At 37.2% G+C, this 20626-nt stretch overlaps 3 protein-coding genes across 10 annotated transcripts in view; 2 read left to right on the top strand and 1 right to left on the bottom strand.

Moving 5' to 3' along the window:
• LOC105477265 (ADP-ribosyltransferase 3 (inactive)) overlaps nt 1–20626 on the bottom strand; it is a 106753-nt gene that overhangs the window by 55650 nt on the left and 30477 nt on the right. The window contains exon 2 of one of the 7 annotated variants that reach the window (XM_071093516.1): nt 1870–1903. The exons of the other annotated variants lie outside the window; for them this stretch is intronic. The gene's annotated coding sequence lies outside the window, so the exon portion shown is untranslated. The remainder of the gene's footprint in view (nt 1–1869; nt 1904–20626) is intronic. 7 annotated transcript variants of the gene reach the window in all.
• Nucleotides 13303–13611, top strand: LOC105477382 (large ribosomal subunit protein eL36-like). The gene has a single exon (XM_071092642.1). The coding sequence runs from the start codon at nt 13303–13305 to the stop codon at nt 13609–13611; it is 309 nt and encodes a 102-aa protein (XP_070948743.1).
• Nucleotides 14210–16675, top strand: LOC105477264 (C-X-C motif chemokine ligand 11). Of its 2 annotated transcripts, none has more exons than XM_024791389.2 (4): nt 14210–14437; nt 15022–15148; nt 15247–15319; nt 15554–16606. In XM_024791389.2, the coding sequence occupies exons 1-4, from the start codon at nt 14377–14379 to the stop codon at nt 15611–15613; spliced, it is 321 nt and encodes a 106-aa protein (XP_024647157.1). In that variant the 5' UTR covers nt 14210–14376; the 3' UTR covers nt 15614–16606. The 2 variants fall into 2 exon arrangements, with proteins under 2 accessions (XP_024647157.1, XP_011731993.1); XM_011733691.2 differs by having other exon boundaries at nt 14220–14437; nt 15550–16675.

Genomic DNA, 20626 nt, shown 5'->3' with positions numbered 1-20626 from the left:
TAGGTGTGCAAGCTTGCAGATAGAGAGCATAATACCCTAAAGAACACTAGCATTTAGGTGCAGAGAGAGGTAAGATTCCAAGAAGGAGATTGAGAAGGAGAATAAGAAGCCTCAAGAAAAGAGATTTTCATGAGGTTTTCATGAGAGAGAAAACAGTTGATTGTCACAGGCCAGAAGAAATCAAACTGATACGAAATAAAAAGGGTTCTTTGGGTTTGGTTATATATTACTAATGTACTTACGATATCAGTAACTTAATCAGTAACTTATGATTCCACAATATTCCACAACAGTATTATGTTCCAAAATAGAAAAATATCTGACATCAGTAGGTTAAGAAGAAAACAGGACAAAGGCTTGAATTTGGGGTATCTTATATGTTAATTAGACTTTATAAGCCAAGAACTACGGAAATGAGTCTATTAAGACCTGACTCCATGCCAGGCAACAGGGTGAGATGGAAGATAAATCAGACAAGGTTCCTTGCCCTGGAGGGACCTCTCAGGCTGAACAATGACTCTCACCATTTAACATCTATAGGAAAGTAGGTTCTGATTTCCTAACCAGTGACTCACAAACAGATTTCTTCCATATAAATCCACAACATCCTCTTTGCTAATTTTATGTGTTAGTGTTAAATATCTAACTTATATTTGGCCAGTGGTTTATTCTGTATTCTTCATCTCTGTCAGACATGTACGAACTTGATAGTTCTCCAACTTGTGTTTATAAAGTTTGCCTGCTTTTTCTCTTAAGTAAATCCTCCTGTGCTTAATGCTACTAAACTTTACTAATTCATTTCTCTAAATTGTCAGAGTCACTTGTTACTTCAACTGAGTTGTCCATACAAATTGGGATTGCCTGAATATGTAATGAGAGTACTGAAAGTACATTTCTTTTTCCTTTAAGGTACCTACAAGGAGAAAAATCAGTTGAGAACATATTTAAGCAAAAAGCCACTTAATTACAGGTTTTTTTTAGTTAAAGAAAGAAGAAAGGTTCAATTCACAGCCTTTTAAATGCAAGACCAAGAAATAAACTTTTAAAAATAAATTTTACAGATTTTTTAAAAAAATTCAATTCCATATTACAGTCAATCAAAAAGTAAAGATAGAGAAAAGGACTGGAGAGGCAAGGAAAGCTTACGCAAAAAAAAAAAAAAAAAAGAGAAAATAACGAGAAGACAGCAAGAAAACAAAATTGATCTTTGGACCTTCCAAAGCAAATATCTGCTATTAGATTCTTCCCCTGCCCCACCAATCCAAAGGCAACCGAAAAGCCTGTTAAATTAAGTTTAGCCTAAAACTGTCTCTTTATACAGCTTAAGTTCAGTCTAAACGTTTCTCCATACCTTGTGAACTATAACCTAAAGGTTTCTTCATACACAGTGAACTGTAACCTAACTGGATGTGTAAACAGACTGTAATCTACTCTTGTGCCAATCACTAAGTTTCGGCCAATCAAGGGCAGCCAACTATTCAAACTATGCTCAGATAAGGCAAACTTCAAGCTGTAATCAATCCAGCTGTTTGTGTACCTCACTTCCATTTTCTCTTCATCACTTTCCTTTTTCTATCCATACTCTTCTTTCACCACACAGCAGCTCTGGAGCCTCTCTATTCTGTTTCAGGGGCTGCCCGATTCACAAATCATTCTTTGCTCAATTAAGCTCTACTAAATTTAATTTGTCTAAGGTTTTTCTTTTAACAAGCCACAATTCCTGCTGTTTACAAATTTTAATTCAACGCACAGAAAAAAAAATGCCCTAACTATGGAACGAAAGACAAGCTGCTTCTGCAGCAAAGGCTACAGGCTTGTGTTTGTGTGTATGTGTATAAATAGATAGGAAATTCCTGTTACTTTTCTCACCTCTTAAATATTGGTTTTCTTTTTTCTTTTTGGCCTAGGAAACAGAAAGATAGAAATGAGTATATCTAAACATATGAATCAGCAGTGATTCCTAGAATTATAAAGCTTACTGAGTCAGTAACTGTCAATATATGCATTTTTATCAACTTTCTATTTAACTCAAAGTCAGTCTTCCTTTACAGCAACCAGTACCTTGTGAAACTTTACACCTCTGGCAATTTAAGGAAGCTCAGTCTCTACATTAGGTACACTAATCAGACCAAACTCAAGCAATTCATTCAGACTCTCAAAGGTCTAATATATAGTAATTCACGTCGTACTCTTTCTTCAATTTTAAAGACTACAAACAAAGCCATTGTTACAACAGCTGGCAGTTTTTGAGTTAAAAAATGTAATTTCAATAGTAAAATGAAAAAAGCATTCATACTAATCAAAGTACTCAGGAGAGCAACTGCAGAATTTGGTTAAATTCCGAATGAAGTTTTAGTCTACTTAATCATACTGTACTTAATCATAACATAGTAGTTATGAGCAATTAGCAATTTACTCGCAGACTTTGACCAACTCAGATGGGATTCCCGAGTTTCTAACACAGTTGCTATCTACAATTGTTAGCACGCCATGAGAAGATTCTGAAGAGAGACTAAAACACGGCCATAGCATAGCTTTGAATATTGCAAATTAAAACCAAAGTGAGTTGCCTTCCTATCAATGTTCGAAAGTAAGTTCTTCCTTGAAGGATTAAAAGAAAAGCCAAAAACTTGTAACAGAGATTGCTTCAGAGAAGAGTATAACTGAATCTTTTTAAACTATGTGCATTGAAAGCCAGTACACTGTAATTGATTTCTGGATCCAAAGTGCTTCAGTTCAAATCCCAACTCAGCCACTTTCTAGCTATGTGACCAATTCACAGCCATGTGACATTGGACATGCTTCTTACCTCTCTGTATCTAGGTCTCCTCATATGACAAATGGAGATAACAGCAGTTCCCCTCACAGGGTTGTTGAAAGGAACCAGAGTTAATAGATGCAGAGTACATGTGGTAAATAGGAAGCACTATGTAAGTGTTACATAGCATTATTTTTTAACTTTTTATTTTGAGTTAATATTAGATTTACAGAAAACAGTACAGATAGTACCTTTATTTCCTTCACTCCTCTTCCCCTAATGTTAACATCTTTTATGACCACAGTACAATTATCTAGAACAGGAAATGAACATTGGTACTTGGAACCAATTGGAACATTGGAATATTGTTAACTAAACTTTAGACCTTATTTTAATTTCACCAATTTTGCCACTAATGTCCTTTTTCTAGGTTCCTATCAGAACCCACACTGCATTTAGTTATTTCTCCTAAGTCTCCTCCAACCTGTAAGGTATTTCCTAGTAGATGGCAAATGTAATAAAACAATCAAGGTAAACATCACTAATAATAACACATAACAATATTATGAACCCTGATACAACATACTGAAAAGAAAACATAATTTTGTAGTTTTCATGCCAAAAATACAAAACCTTATTCCAATTATGAGAAAATGTCAGATAAGACAAATTGAGGGATATTTGATAAAATAATTAATCAATGCTCTTCAAAAGTGTCACTATTATTTTTTAAACTTTTTAAAGAATAGTAAATAATCTTAATAAATATGTGTAAGCCATGATAAAATACTAAAGTATGGCTAACTCTTCTTTAATTCTAATTGATAGGTGATTCCCCTCTTATTAGTAGAAACTAATTCAAAAGTTCATTTGATAACGCACTGTTTTCTACCAAGATTTTTCTCATGATACTTAGAATCTGTATTTCAAGTTCATTATGAGGAAACTATTTTAGCAGGCTAGCCTGGAAATCTAATCTAGTATGTATTTTTTTTCTAGAGAGAAAAGTATTCTAAATCTCAACGTGAGATGTCAGGAATACATTTATTTCTCCTCCTCAGACTGATAGGCAACAGGAACTTGGCACCTTTCCTGGTCTCTTCGCACACATCGTCCACCCCCACCCCATCCTCCCATTACTCTGATGCTATTAAGCTATAATGCTGCTTCTTGGCAATTTCCAGGTCTGCTGCCCCCTTATTCTAAACCTGCAACTCTTTTTCTCTTCCCCTAACCCTTGATTCCTGGTTTTTAGGACCTATTTTTGGAGTCCTTAGTTTTAGAATATGTTCACAGGCCTCTCTGACTTTCCAGACTCAGCTTTGGGCTCTGCATATTCATCAGATTTTAGGAAGACCCCACAGGTAGAGGTAAAAAGTCTCCCTCCACTCATTTAACCCTTAGAAGCTTGACCTACTAACTGGGCTAATCCCTGGCATCCTTGCAAAAATGTAAACTCAAACTTCAAGGGTTCTGGAAGGAAAGGGACCTAGAATGAGCAGAGAGATAACACTTAGGGTTACTGGGACTCTAGGAAATTATTTAGAACAAAAGCTAAAGAAGGAGAAAGGCAGTGGGGTAGAGGGATGGCACTGAGGGAGCAGCACTGTCACTGAAGTCTTAAAGTAGTTTCACTGCCTCCTTCTCTATCCTTTCCTGTTTCCACAAGACCTTCATCTGGTATAAATCCTTAGGGACAGGAGTTGACCTGCTGGCTACCTATTGCACTGACATCAGTTACTGCCTCAGATCAGAGATTCTGTTTATCACAGCTAAATGCAGAAAAGAGCACAGGCTTCTCCCTTTTTATCCAGTCCCTGGAATAAACATTGGCTGTTCTGAAATTTTTTTTCTTTTTTTTTTTTTTTTTTTTTTGAGACACAGTCTCGCTCTGTCGCCCAGACTGGAGTGTAGTGGCACGATCTTGGCTCACTGCAACCTCTGTCTCCCGGGTTCAGGCAATTCTCCTGCCTCAGCCTCCCAAGTAGTTGGGACTACAGGCGCCCGCCACCACGCCCGGCTAATTTTTGTATTTTTAGTAGAGACGGGGTTTCACCATATTGGCCAGGCTGGTCTTGAACTCCTGACCTTGTGATCTGCCTGCCTCGGCCTCCCAAAGTGCTAGGATTACAGGCGTGAGCCACTGTGCCTGGCCTATTCTGAAATTTTCTAAGGGTTACTATTACAAATCACAATGGGGAAATAGAGGATAAACTTTACCAACAAAATACAAGTTTTAACAAGTCTCACAATAAGCATTCTCCTGTTATTCAATGAAATGTAAATTAAATGGGGCTCTAGACACCTTCTTTCTTAATTGCTTTCTCACCAGGACCGTCAGATATTATTTATCCCAAATTGTTCCACATTTAGTCTTCTGCTCTAATCTTCTTTTGCATTTTCTATTTTCCAGGGAGGCTTGGGTCTGGGAGTTACACTGTCAGACCTTTGAGACGCCTTTCACTCCCGTTTCATCCCAGAAAGGAATTCCTGTGTTTTTCATTGCTGCTGTCCCCTGACCCCGCTTCTTAACTAAATGTAAAAAGTAACATTCCAAGGCAATTAAATTTGGTTAGAGATAAAACAAATAATATTTATATACTGTGCTTTGCCAGGTTGAAAAAAGAGACAATTAATAGCTGTTTTTTTAAATAACTCTTCTACCAAAAAGGTAGAGAAACACTGTTTTCTTTTCAGAAGAGGAACGGTAGATCAAACTCTTAATTAATTTATAAGAAAATGACAGAGCCGTAGTTAATAAATCAGGTATAGCTTAAATGTTTCAGGAAGACTCCTCCTGTGCAATAAATTTAATTAAGCCAATGAGAAACAATCCAATTCCAGTAATAAGATAGAGATAACCTGTATGTGATCAGCATGAATAGGCAGAGTTAAAAAGCAAAGTAAACTGAACTACCAGTAACTATTTTTCAAATCCTTAACCACTGGAAACTAAAGCTTATTTCTTCTTTTTATGCTCAACTTTCAGGGAACAAATAACTGCCTTTCCTTTAACATCAGAAATTTGGTACACACCAGCTGGGCGCAAGGGCTCATGTCTATAATCCCAGCATTTTGGGAGGCCGAGGCAGGTAGATGGCTTAAGACCAGGAGTCTGAGACCAGCCTTGCTAACATGGTGAAACCCCGTCTCTACTAAAAATACAAAAATTAGCCTGGTGCGGTGGCACAGGCCTGTAATCCTAGCAACTTGGGAGGCTGAGGCACGAGAATTGCTTGAATCTGGGAGGCAGGAGTTGCAGCAAGCCGAGATCGTGCCCCTGCACTCCAGCCTGGGTGACAGAGCAAGACTCTTTTTTTTTTTTTTTTGACTCTGTCTTAAAAAAAAGAAAAAAGAAAAAAGAAATTGGGTACACACATGTTTTCACTTATAAGTGGAAGCTAAATAATGTGTACACATAGAGTATGGAATGATAGACAATGGAGACTTGGAAGGGTTGGGGGTGGTGGATGATGACAAACTACTTAATGGGTACAATGTACATTATTCTGGTGATGGATACACTAGAAGCCCTAATTTCACCACTATGCAATATATCAATGTAACAAAATTATATTTGTATCCCCCAAATGTATACTGACAAGGAAAGGTAGATGGCCACCAGTGGCACTCTCAAGCATGAGAAGGTCCCTATGGTGATAGGGTAGTCACTAAAAACTGGCCCTTCTTTTGTGCATGCACTTGAGACTGCAATGTTTGGGGTAGCAAATATCAAGGATGAAGTCGTCCTTATAAAATGTGAGCGCTGGTATATCTCATTCTCAAATACCAGACTACATTAGCAGAATACAACCTTTGGAAATCTCTTCTTATGTCAAAGTCCCAGAAAGAGATAAAGCATAGTGGCCAGGCTGGTCTCGAAATCCTGACCTCAAGTGATCTGCCTACCTAAGCCTCCCAAAGTGCTGGGATTACAGGCATGAGTATGGTGAAACCCTGTCTCTAATAAAAATACAAAAAAAATTAGCTGGGCGTGGTGGCAGGTGCCCGTAATCCCAGCTACTTGGCAGGCTGAGGCTGGAGAAAGGCTTGAACCCAGCAGGCGGAGGTTGCAGTGAGCTGAGATCGCGCCATTGCACTCCACTCCAGCCCTGGCAGCAAGAGTGAAACTCTGTCTCAAAAAAAAAAAAAAAAAAAAGAGATACAACATAAACTCGGAAACATCCTTATTTAAAATTCATTGTCAGCCAGGTACAGTGGCTTATGCCAGTAATCCCAGCACTTTGGGAGGCTGAGGTGGGAAGACCACGTGGGCCCAGGAATTCAAGATCAGCCTGGGCAACATGGTGAAACCCCATCTCTACCAGAAATACAAAAACATTAGCTGGCTGTGGAGGTGTCTTCCCATAGTCCCAGCTACTCAGGAGGCTGAGGTGGGAAGATGATTTGTGCCTGGGAGGCAGATGCTGCGGACAGCTGAGATCGCGCCATTATACTCCAGCCTGGGCGATAGAGCAGGTCTAAAACAAAAATTCATCGTCACTTTGAAACTCTTTTCAGTGGCAATAAAACATGCACTATTCCTCAATGTCTTAATGATTTGAATGTTATTTATACAATTTACTCCAAGTTTTGGGGGAAAAAATAGAGCCTTACCCAGTGCCTAATGGCTACCTTGAATATAGCCTGCAGAATCTGTCTAATTTCTGGGTTTTATTTTAATAATATTACAAGAAACTCACAGTAGTATTCTATTTAAGAGCTCTCAAAAAAAAAAAAAAAATCCACTGGCAGCTCCCTAAATTCATTGGCATGCCTAAGTCCCTGTATAAAAGAACATCAGGTACTATACTACTGTACTTTTAAGAATTTAGGATTCTACATTAATCTGTTCAGTCTATCTACATTATTTTAGGTGTCTATTACATGCCTGGCAACCTCTTCCCTAGGAGTGAGTCACCTGCCTTCTAACACTCAAAACAGGATTCTTTTAAATCATACTCGTTTATAATAAATGGAAACATTAGTATCCATTTGTAACCCACTTTTCACTAACTTAACTGAACAAAATATCCTTGATACTACCTTTTTTTCTTTTGTCAGGCAATATATTATTCAGAGACCTGGTGAATGGTGAGTTGGAAATTATTTTTAAATAGCTTACATTAATCTCCTCTAACTTGGAAACATTTTAAAATTCTACATTAATTGGCTAATTTGGGAGCATTAATAAAATTTCAGAAGAATCGGCCGGGTGCGGTGGCTCAAGCCTGTAATCCCAGCACTTTGGGAGGCCGAGACGGGCGGATCACAAGGTCAGGAGATCGAGACCATCCTGGCTAACATGGTGAAACCCCGTCTCTACTAAAAATACAAAAAACCAGCCGGGCGAGGTGGCAGGCGCCTGTAGTCCCAGCTACTCCGGAGGCTGAGGCAGGAGAATGGCGTGAACCCGGGAGGCGGAGCTTGCAGTGAGCTGAGACCCGGCCACTGCACTCCAGCCTGGGCGACAGAGTGAGACTCCGTCTCAAAAAAAAAAAAAAAAAAAAAAAAAATTCAGAAGAATCACAGATTACAGATTGTTTAAGCTGAAAGAGTGATTACTTATGGAAACTGGTATTCCATCATCTCCTGGGATGCTCCTACGTCTTTAAATTAAAAGCAAAGCTTATTTTAGTAGGTGAACCTGGGAAAATAAAGTAAAATAGTCCAATTCTGGAAACAACAAAAAAGGCCAACACTACTAAACACAGAGAATGTATCTGATCTTTTTTGCATTTAATCAAAGAAAAAGAGCAATGAGATATTATGACTTAGAGAAGGAAGAAAGCAACTAGGGAAATTTACAGGAGTTTGACAGTTATCTCTCTGCCTCTCCAACCTCAGCTTTAGTTTAAAATAAGTATGGAGTCAGCATATAATACATGCCAAATGAATAACTAGACCTTCACTGTCCAATATGGTAGCCACTAAACACATATTATCAAGCATCTGAAATGTAGCTAGTTCAATTTGAAGACTTAGTAATAAAAGGTAAAATATTTCGTTTAATATTTTTATATCCACGTTGATTACACATTGAAATGATAATATATTTTTGTGCTTAATTATAGAAAATATATTTAAATTAATTTCATCTGTTTCTTTTTACTTTCTAAATGTGGCTATCAGAATATTTAAAATTATGTACATGCGTTGCATTATATTTCTACTGGATAAAGTTAGAAAAGACAGTAAGTTCTACAAAGTATAAAGGACAAGAAGACACCACGATGTAATGAAAAAGACTTCATGAAGACATCAAGACTAAAAGGAAGGAAAGGATTCAAAAGAGAGGAAAGTGCATTCCATGCTAGAAAAACCGTATTATACCAATATAAAAAATAGGGATCTCTCAGGCTCACCAGATGAGGAGATGCTGTGAAAGAAGGTAATCTTCCTCATGTGATGTCAGAGAGTATAGAGCCAGAACAAGTCACAATCCTGAAGACACGTCTGACCCCACACATCTACAGAGCCAGCAGAAATCAGGCAGACTAACTTCTACAATAAGGCAGAAGGTTCTGAAATTTGCAACACACGGAAAGAACTTGGTGAGTTTTGTTCACTGTTCTATCTCTAATACCCAAAAGAGTGCCAGACATGTGACAGACATCTAAAATAAACATTTGCTGAATGAATGAGTAAATGAACAAATGAACTACTATAGAAAAGAGTAGTGCTTTCCAGGAAACTCTAAGGCAGGAACAACTGGGAGGAAGAGCAGTAAAGAGAGAGAGAGTGTGTTATAGAAGGAGAGAGCAACCATATTAGCACCTGCTAAAGCCTAATTAGGCTTATTTAGTGGTTCAAGGAGATGAAGTGAAAAGGTTACAGCACAAAACCAATCCCTCTCCTTACTCTGCATAATCTTGGATCTATCACCTGAAGAAGTGAAGAACTAAATAAACCTCCCTCAGTTTTCAAACTAATTTAGCTCTGAGGAAAAGCAGACAAAGATGTGTCTACATGGGCAAAGGATAGCCCCCTCCTCTAGGGTCATACACAAGCAGCAGCCTCTGTGAGGAAGATTATGCAGTAGTCTTCCTCACAGAGGAAAAGGAAGAATTTTTTTTTCTCCCTGTCTTCTCCTCTGTCTCCTTCTGAAGTATCTTTATAGTCCCTGACACATGGCGGGGCAGCGTGGGGGAACCTGATATAGTCTGATACAGCACTTATTAGGTGAAATGTGTGTGTGTGTGTGTGTGTGTGTGTGTGTGTGTATCCAGTGTATGTGTGTATCCATCCAGAGGGAAGAAAACTAAAATAGTGGTCATCTCTGGTGGTAAGGTTCTTCTTATTACATATGTTCTAATGTTTAGCTTTTTGTTTTTTTGAGACGGAGTCTCACTGTGTCACCTAGGCTGGAGTGCAGTGATGCAATCTTGGCTGGCTGCAACTTCCACCTCCTGGGTTCAAGTGATTCTCCTGCCTCAACCTTGCAAGTAGCTGGAATTACAGGCATGCACCACCACACCCAGTTAATTTTTGTATTTTTAGAAGAGACAGGGTTTCATCATGTTGGCCAGGCTGGTCTCGAACTCCTGACCTCAAGTGATCCGCCTGCCTCGGTCTCCCAAACTGCTGGGATTACAGGCGTGAGCCACCATGCCCAGCTCTAATTTTTTTTAATATATCAGATATTACCTTTGCAGTAAGGAAGAAAATAAAACACTAGAAAATAAAATACAGTAGCCCCCTCGTTATCCTTGGGGGATACATTCCAGGACTCCCAGCAGAGTACTGAAGGAGAAAATTGTGATCCACAGTTTTTCTACACAGCTAAATAGTAATTCACACGTGAAGGCAAAAGGAAGAGTTTAGTCATGTTTTATGTAAATTTGAATTATGTCTATTTTCTATTTAAAACAGTATAATGTAAAAATATGTTTAATAATATCAATTCCAGGGTCTTTTAAAAAAATTAATTAAGAATCCCTATTTAAGAAATTCTCTTACCCCAAAGCTATATGACAACACAACTTTAGCTAGTAAGCAGAAATATTCACTATTGTCTGTATTATTTGAACTATGCTATTGCATTCATGCACTTTCTGTAAGTGATTTTTATGATTAGTGTGCTATTTTTATATTCATGGTTATTATAATTTAAAATATTTTGATATGCTATAACAATGTCAACTAATCTTTTATTAAGTGGTTGTGTTTGTGTTAATGCTGAAAAACAGCTGAAAACAAGCTAGATGTGGTATGCCAATTCAGAAAAGGACACTGATAATAGTAATAGCAGTTAATACATTTCAAGTGCCACATATTTTTCTAAATGATTAATATGCATTACCTCTTTTAATACCTAGTTTATAACAGCCCTATGAAAAAGGGGGTTGAGACCAGCCTGGCCAACATGGTGAAACCCCATCTCTACTAAAAATATAAAAATTGGCTGGGCGTGGTGACACATGCCTGTAATCCCAGCTACTTGGGAGGCTGAAGCAGGAGAATCGCTTGAACCCAGGAAGCGGAGGTTGCAGTAAGCTGAGATCACGCCACTGCACTACAGCCTGGGTGACACAGAGAAATGCCATCTCAAAAGGAAAAAAAAAAAAAAAAGGTACTATTATTATCCCCAGTCTATAGATGAGCAAACAGCCTCAAAAAGTTGAGGTAACTTGTTCATAAATAATTGAATGTGGGCTGGGCACAGTGGCTCACGCCGGTAATCTCAGCACTTTGGGAGGCTGAGGCGGCAGGATCACCTGAGGTTAGGAGTTCGAGACCAGCCTGGCCAACATGGCAAAACATCATCTCTACTAAAACTATAAAAATTAGCCAGGCGTGGTGGTGCACACCTGTAATCCCAGCTGCTTGGGAGGCTGAGGCAGGAGAATCACTTGCATCCAGGAGGCAGAGGCTGTGGTGAGCCGAGATCACACCACTGCACTCCAGCCTGGGCTACAGAGCAAGAATCCATCTCAAAAATAAATAAATAATCGAGTGTGGATTTGAACACAGACTGACTCCAGAGCCTCCCCTATTAACTATGCTCTACTGTGTTTCTAACGCTGAGAAAATGAAAAGCAACATTAAAAAATAATAGCAGATAAGGATTTATGAGCTCCACAAACACATTCCTTTTACTTTACCCATATTACTAACGAAAAATTAGTCTCTATTTACATTTGTCAAATGAATTAACGGAAAAGAGGGAAAGAATATTCCAGTTACTTGGAAATTAATTAAAATATACTAGCCCCCCCACCTTATCTTTGGGGGATATGTTCCAAGACCCCAGTGAATGCCTGAAACTGCAGATAGTACTGAGCCCTGTATATATTGTAGTTTTTTCTATACATACATACCTATAAGAAAGTTTGATTTATACATTAGCCACAGTAACAGCATCAATAGTAATATATAGAACAATTACAACAGTATTCTGTAATAAAGTTAAGTGACTGTGTAGTCTCTCTTCAAATATCTTATTGTACTGTACTCACTCTTCTAGTGATGCTGTGAGATGATAAAACGTCTATGTGATGGGATGAAGTCATGGAGCAAGATGATGTGAGATTTCATCATGCTACTCAGAAAAGTGCACAATTTAAAACTTACGAATTATTTCTAGAATTTCTCATTTAATGGGTGACTACTGTAAAGACTTTCAGAGGTTTTAAAGATTAGTCATGGTTGTTAAAGAATTTAAATGCAGGATTATATCTAAATAAATATATAATTTAAAGATAAAATGCAAATGGTAATTCTCAAAAAAAAAAAGAAGTTGAATAAGATAAAATAATAATCTAAAAGTAATAAGGTAAAACTAGGAAATAGGAGAAAAATTCTTGAAAGAAAGTTACAGTGATTTTCTTATGTTACAAAGATAGGAGCTAAAAAAATATTATTGATGGTTGATGTAAATAATTAGAAAAATTCAAGTAAAAACCTTTTTAAAGAATTTTAAGAATATCGAAATGTAAAACAGTGTATTCCTTTCAAATTACTTAAGGAAGGCCAAGCACCGTGGCTCATCCCAGTAATCCTAGCACTTTGGGAGACCAAGACAGGAGGACTGCTTGAGGCCAGGAGTTCAGGGCTGCAGTGAGCTGTGATTGTGCCACTCGACTCCAGAATGGTGACAGAGTAAGACCCATCTCATTAAAAAAAAAAAAAAAAAATTGCTTCAAAAAGTTAAATAAAACATATTTAAAGTTAGAAAGAAATCAAAGAAAACATAAAGAATCAGCAAGGAAGCATTTTAAAAATTACAGATTACCAGTTAAACAGTAAATGTATTTTATTAAGCTTACCCATTAGAAAGCTCCTTGGATATGATTTTCTTAAATGTCTACAAGTGACACACTTAAAACAAAGATTTAGGAAGCTTAACAGGAAAAGATAAAGACAAAAAAAGATAGGAATTACATCAAAGTAGAATCTCAGAGGTAAAACTATCACATGAGGAAAGAGGATCACTTTTTTTTATGATCCCTAACACAACTCATACAACTTCATGTACTAAGTAACAGTGCTAAAATATTTATAAAGTAGTTTTCCGCCATGGCCACCACTGGAGGGCAGAAGCCATGACTCTGTACTACCCTATAGTGGGCCTCAATAAGGGCCACAAGGTGACCAAGAACGTGAGCAAGCCCAGGCACAACCACCGTGGGCGCCTGACCAAACACACTAAGTTTGTGTGGGACATGATCCCAGAGGTGTGTGGCTTCACCCCTAACGAGTGGCGTGGCATGGAGTTACTGAAGGTCTCCAAGGTCAAACGGGCCCTCAAATTCATCAAGAAAAGGGTAGGGACAAACATCTGCCCCAAGAGAAGGCAGGAGGAGCTGAGCAACGTCCTGACCGCCATGAGGAAAGCAGCTGCGAAGGACTGAGCCCCTGCCATCTGCCTGTAATAAAAGCTTCGCAGAATAAAATAATTATAAAATAAAATAATTAAATTAAATTAAATTTAAAAATAAAATAAAGCAAAACAAAATAAATAAAATATATAAAGTAAAAATTGTTGAAAATGCAAAACAATATGGACATAAATACAGAAGCACAGGGAAACTTCTTTAGGCACTCATTTACAGGCAAAAATATGAAAAGGTCATCTGGTGTCAAATAATATAGGCCTTATCTATCATAAGAGTTTGAACTGGAAAGAAAAAGTTAGATGATAAAGAAAAAGCTTCTCAGAATATTCTTTTGTATAGTTATGTGAAGGATGAAGGGTGGGTGAAAGGACCAAAAACAGAAACACAGTCTTCCCGAATGAATGACAATCAGAATTCCGCTGCCCACCACAATTAAACAGATTTCTAGGAAAAGCTATCTTAAAAAGGCTGGTTACCATCTGGGTTTACACAGTGCTTTCACATTCTTATCACTTTCAACACTACTACAAATAGGAAGGGACAGTAGCATTTAGAAGAGAACAAAACAGAAACTCTTGGAAGCAAGAAAGGTGCATGACTCAAAGAGGGAAATTCCTGTGCCATAAAAGGATTGCGGGTGTATAAAATGCTCTATATATACCAATTGTCAATTTCCTTTCATGTTCAGCATTTCTACTCCTTCCAAGAAGAGTAGCAAAGCTGAAGTAGCAGCAGCAGCAGCAGCAGTGGCAGCAATCGCAGCAGCAGAAAAAATCAAACATGAGTGTGAAGGGCATGGCTATAGCCTTAGCTATGATATTGTGTACTACGGTTGTTCAAGGTAAGCAGGACTTTTTATTTCTCAACCTATAAGTTCCTTTTCTAATGTTTCAAATGTCTTTTCTTCCACTTTTATCCTAAAAGACATGATAAAGTTATATTTAATCTCACAGATTAGAAGTTACACAGCTTTAGCACAGAAATGATGGATGTGTTTAAGGTACTAGAGATGATTATTGAAACTAGAAATTATGGACTTCATGGAATTTTTGATTTGGCTAGAATATCTGGCAAGAGCCTTTAGCAACAGTTTTAAGTGTCTATTAAGAAGATTTTATATAGCGATCATGTTAACAAGCTTTCTGGGAAAATACTTGAGGATAAAATCAAGGGGGCAAAACAAGCTTCACCTCCAATAAACTTCCTTCATGCTTCCCGGTTTTTAGTGATTCGCTTACAAATTTAAAGAGAATTAATCAACATCTTACTTAACTCTTTTCCCAGTAATAGTTGTGTTAAGTGCTATTTGACAAATTACTATCTTCACCCTTAATGAAAATTCTGCTCACGTTCGCCACCAGTTATAAACCACAGCCATCTGTTGCAATCAGATGCATTACTAACTAATGCTGTGATCTATTCTAGGTTTCCCTATGTTCAAAAGAGGACGCTGTCTTTGCATAGGCCCTGGAGTAAAAGCAGTGAAAGTGGCAGATATTGAGAAAGCCTCCATAATTTACCCAAGTAACAACTGTGACAAAATAGAAGTGATGTAAGTAATGAACTTGCTGAAGATGACAATGGTGCAGGCTTTTTTGTTTATGTATTTGCATCTAAACTTTAAGACTCTTTTGTATGTTCTTTTAACAGTATTACCCTGAAAGAAAATAAAGGACAACGATGCCTAAATCCCAAATCGAAGCAAGCAAGACTTATAATCAAAGTAAGTTACCAGATTACTCCCATGTTATAATCTGTTTTATCCAAGACAGATCTTTTGAAAAAGAAAATAATATGGACAACTACAGAAAGATTCTGCTATGATCCTGTGTGAAATATTCTGTTAAGGGGTCCTTGGTTGTAACAGTTTCCCTTTCTTACTATATGTTTTTAGATGTCCTGGGGGAAATAAGAACAGTCCAAGTAAATAAAACTCTTGTTTTCTTATTCCAGAAAGTTGAAAGAAAGAATTTTTAAAAATATCAAAACATATGAAGTCCTGGAAAAGAGGATTTGAAAAACTTAGAACAAGTTTAACTGTGACTACTGAAATGACAAGAATTCTGCAGTAGGAAACTGAGACTTTTCTATAGGTTTGTGACTTTCAACTTTTGTACAGTTATGTGAAGGATGAAAGGTGGGTGAAAGGACCAAAAATAGAAACACAGTCTTCCTGAATGAATGACAATCAAAATTCCGCTGCCCAAAGTAATCCAACAATTAAATGGATTTCTAGGAAAAGCTACCTTAAGAAAGGCTCCTTACACTGGAGTTTACAAAGTGCTTTCACATTGTTACTTGTTGTATTATACATTCATGCATTTCTAGGCTAGAGAACCTTCTAGATTTGATGTTTATAACTATTCTGTTGTGACTATGAGAACATTTCTGTCTCTGGAAGTCATCTCTCTGTATTGATCTTTATGCTATGTTACTATCTGTGGTTACAGTGGAGACATTGACATTATTACTGGAGTCAAGCCCTTATGAGTCAAAAGCATCTATGTGTAGTAAAACATTCCTCAAATGTTGTTTCATGCAAATACACATTTCTTTCTCCAAATATCATGTAGCACATCAGTATATAGGGAAACATTCTTATGCATCATTTGGTTTGTTTTATAACCAATTCATGAAATGTAATTCATAAAATGTACTATGAAAAAATTATACACTATGGGATACTGGCAAAAGTGCACATATATCATAACCAAATTAGTAGCACTGGTCTTAATTTGATGTTTTTCAACTGTTTTTTATTGAGATGTTTTGAAGCAATTAGGATATGTGTGTTTACTGTACTTTGTGTTTTTATCCATTTGTATAAATGATAGCAATATCTTGGACACATTTGAAATATAAAACGTTTTTGTCTACCAAAGAAAAATGTTGAAAAATAAGCAAATGTATATCTGGCAATCACCTTCACTTTTCGTAATTCTGTCTCTTAGAAAAATACGTAATCTAATAAATTTCTTTTTTGATGCCTATATACTATAAAATTTGGGTATACTCAAGACTAGTTTAAAGAATCAAAGTCATTTTTTTCTCTAATAAACTACCACAACCTTTCTTTTTAAAAAAAAAAAAAAAAAACAACAACAACAACTACATACTTTCCAGGACATTTGAGATGTCTTTAAAAATTTTGCCTTATATTTCAGAAACATATGCCTATCCATCATCATGCAGAACCTGTTTAGAAATATATTTTAATGGGTAGGTGGGAAAGACAGTTGTTTGTTTTGTCAGTGGGGGGAGGTCTTGATAGTCCAAACCCCCTTCTTACTTGGAGAAAATCCCTTATGTGAGTGTTGGAGGGAGGCCAAAAGAGAGAATCCAAAGAGAGGAGATCCTCTCCTATAGCCACAACAAGGACTCAGCCATGCTGTTTCTACCCTAGACTTTGAACTCCAACTGGCATCACAAAGATACTATGAGTAAGAAAATTATTTAAAGCCTGGCAGCAGCAGCAACAACAATGAAAGTCTTACAGTAGTGGCTTCCCAATGTGTGTTCCTGTAGCATGACTCTGGCTAGTCCTTCCTATCACCTAGCTCCCTTAGGTCTTTGTCCATTTTCCAAGACTTATTCTCCATTGTCCTGTGGATTCTTCAATCTCCAACTAAATTATTTTTCTCCTTAAGATAGCCAGAGTTGGTTTCTCTGCATGTAACCAAAAGCCTTGACTGACAGCAGTACTCTCTATATAGGCACCCGTACATTTGAAAAATAAAAATATTTATTTTAGGATTATAATCAGGTATATATATTGTATTATTATACAGGTCATAGATACAAAACAGATTTATAATAAATTGTTATATAAATCTATATAAATTTCTATATAGAGATGGGACTTCCATATAAATTCCCTGGATAGTTTTAAGACCTGAATCTGGCTGGGTGGGATGGCTCATGCCTGTAATCCCAGCACTTTGGGAGGCCGAGGTGGGCAGATCACCTGAGGTCAGGAGTTCAAGACCAGGCTGGCTAACATGGTGAAATCCCGTTTCTACTAAAAATACAAAAAATTAGCCGAGTGTAGAGGCACGCGCATGTAATCCCAGCTACTAGGGAGGCTGAGGCAGGAGAATCGCTTGAACCTGGGAGGCAGAGGTTGCAGTGAGCCAAGATCATGCCATTGCACTCCAGCTTGGGCAACAAGAGCGAAACTCCACCTCAAAAAAATAAATAAATAAATAAAAGACTTGACTTTAATCTTTAATCTTTGACTACTACACTGATTTTTTTTTAAGTCTCTTTAAAAATAAAAATTCACATAGTTGGCTGAGCATGGTGGCCCACACCTATAATCTGAGCACTTTGGGAGACCGACATAGGTGAATGGCTTAAGCCCAGGAGTTCAAGACCAGCTTGGGCAACATGGCAAAAATTCATCTCCATAAATAATATGAAAATTAGCTGGGTATGGTGGCACATGCCTGTAGTCTCAGCTACTTGGGAAGCTGAGGTGGACGGATCACTTGAGTCCGGGAGGTTGAGGCTGCAGTCAGCAGTGATCACACCACTGCACTCCAGCCTGGGCAAAAGCCTGCCTCAAAAAAAAATTTACAGAGTTAAGGCTGCACGATAAATTGGTATTTGTAAGAAGTATATTAAATATTATAGGCCAGTACATTATTATTGAGAAGAAAACATATACCTAAAGTTCTTCATAGCAAAATAAATATATGAAATATGAATAATTAACATATTTGAGCCAAGATCCTCCCCACCTTGGTACCTTTGCACATACTATTCTCTCTGTCCATTTCTTCATTAAGCTAACGCCTACTAATTACTTAGGTCTCAGCTTAAATGACATTTTCTCCAAGAAGCCTTTGAAACCACCCCTTCAGTTTCAATTAGATCAGATGTCCTATTTATTTATTTCCATAACACTCTCTATTTTTCTATCATACTACTTACTGCCATTGTAATTAATGAATTATTTCTGTGCCTATTATCTGCTGTCTCATAAGTGTAAAAGAAAGCCATTGCAGTCCAGGCCAACAGTACAGTTTTTGGTACATATCAGACCCTATTGAATGGCAATATGAACTAAGGGAAAAGGAATTTACAGCAGAGGAATGACATAAGGGAATGTACAGTAGTAGGAAGTATAAAGTGATTTTTAGGAATCATAATTAGATTCGTTTGGTTGGAGGGATGAAAGACATGAAAACATAGATAAACAACCTTGAATTTTACTCTGTACAAAATGGGGATTCAACAAATGTCTGTGAAGAAGAGAGTGACCCTATCAAAGTCATTGGAAAATATTCTAGGAATTGCATGAATGGTTGATTGAAAGTGAGAAAGACTGGAGAAGGAAAATCAGTTGGGATTTGCTGCAATAGCTGTAATAGCTCAGGTCTGTATTTCCAAAACTTCAAGGCATTCTCGTATCATCTTTACAATTTTTTTTAACATTTCTCTGTTTGATCTTCATTATATTTTTAGAAACTCTATATACCACTTTATTTTACATATATTAACATCAAAAGTAAACTTTCACTACTATACATGTGAAATGGTAATACATGCCATGGAAATAAAATGTAACGATAAAACAAAATACAATGAAAAAAATAATATTCCCCCTGATTTAATTAATCAGAGGGATTGAAGTTAAGAAAAGAATAATTCACTGATACTAAATGTTATTATCAATGTACATGGTAGTGTCCCACGTTTTGGAAAATACTGGTGTGAAAAGTATGGGGCTGGCTCTGCAATAAGTTAAACAGAATTATAGTAATTATATATTACTATATAATCCATCAATTCCATTCCTAGATATATACTCAAAAGAACTGAAACAGCTCTTTAAACAAAAACTGGTACACAAATGTTCGTAGCAGCATTACTCACAACAGCCAGAAAGCAGAAACAACCCAAATATCCATTAACAAGTGAATGGATAAAATGTGGTATACACACACAATAGATATTCAGCCATAAAAAGGAATGAAGTACTGATACATGCTACAACATGGATGAACCTTGAAAATATGCTAAGTAAAAAAAGCCAGACACAAAGGACCACATATTGTATGATTCCATTTTATAGGAAATATCTAGAGTAGGCAAAAACCATAAAAACAGAAAGCAAATTAGTTGACTGGGGCTTGGAGGAGGTGTTAATGAGAAGTAACTACTTAATGAGTACGAGGTTTCTGGGTGATGAAAATGTTCAGGAACTAAATTATGGTGATGGCTTCACAGCACTGTGAAAGTACTGAATTCCACTGAATCATACTCTTTTAAATGGTTAAAATGGGAAATTTTATGTTATTTGTATTTTACTATCATAAAAAGAAGAAGGGCTAAACTAAGGTGATATTAGTAAGAGTAGAAATATAATGACAAGCACACTCTACAGAAAGAATCAAGACAGTGATAGATTGGACGTAAAAGTTGAAGCTGAGGCCGGGCACGGTGGCTTACGCCTGTATTCCCAGCACTTTGGGAAGCCGAGGCGGGTGGATCACGAGGTCAGGAGTTCGAGACCAGACTGGCAAACATGGTGAAACCCCGTCTCTACTAACAATACAAAAAAATCAGCTGAGTGTGGTGGTGCATGCCTGTAATCCCAGCTACTCAGGAGGCTGAAGCAGGAGAATCGCTTGAACACGGGAGGCGGAGGTTGCAGTAAGCCGAGATTGCATGATTGCACCCCAGCCTGGGCTACATAGAGTGAGACTCCATATCAAAAAAAGAAAGTTGAAGCTGAGAAAAAGAAACAAAGAACATGTTAAGAATTTGAATCTAATTTTAAAGCAAGAGAAGAAACAAGGGAAAAAGACTGAACTTTTGATGTCTGAAAGAATAGTTCTGTCACTAACAGAAATAGGGATATGAGGGGGAAGATGTAGTTTAGCAGAAAAAACTGCAGATTCAATTTTAAATACATGGAACTTAAGAAGCCAAACACCCACAGTGACTTAAAATTTCAGGACTGTTTCCTCTAATTAGCCAAGAAGAGCTTTCAAACAAATGGAGTAGTTTTGGATAATACTATTAG

Source organism: Macaca nemestrina, chromosome 3, assembly GCF_043159975.1.
Source record: "Macaca nemestrina isolate mMacNem1 chromosome 3, mMacNem.hap1, whole genome shotgun sequence".
Taxonomy (NCBI): Eukaryota; Metazoa; Chordata; class Mammalia; order Primates; family Cercopithecidae; genus Macaca; species Macaca nemestrina.
Note: the sequence above shows the minus strand (reverse complement) of the source record. Positions and strands in the feature narration are given on the sequence as shown.

Bases quoted from the DNA above. Each gene is read 5' to 3' on its own strand.
- LOC105477382 (XM_071092642.1), top strand. From the start codon at position 13,303: ATGACTCTGTACTACCCTATAGTGGGCCTCAATAAGGGCCACAAGGTG.
- LOC105477264 (XM_024791389.2), top strand. From the start codon at position 14,377: ATGAGTGTGAAGGGCATGGCTATAGCCTTAGCTATGATATTGTGTACT. The intron at 15,149-15,246 runs GTAAGTAATGAA...TTCTTTTAACAG, and splicing joins TGTGACAAAATAGAAGTGAT to TATTACCCTGAAAGAAAATA. The intron at 15,320-15,553 runs GTAAGTTACCAG...TATTCCAGAAAG, and splicing joins AAGCAAGACTTATAATCAAA to TTGAAAGAAAGAATTTTTAA.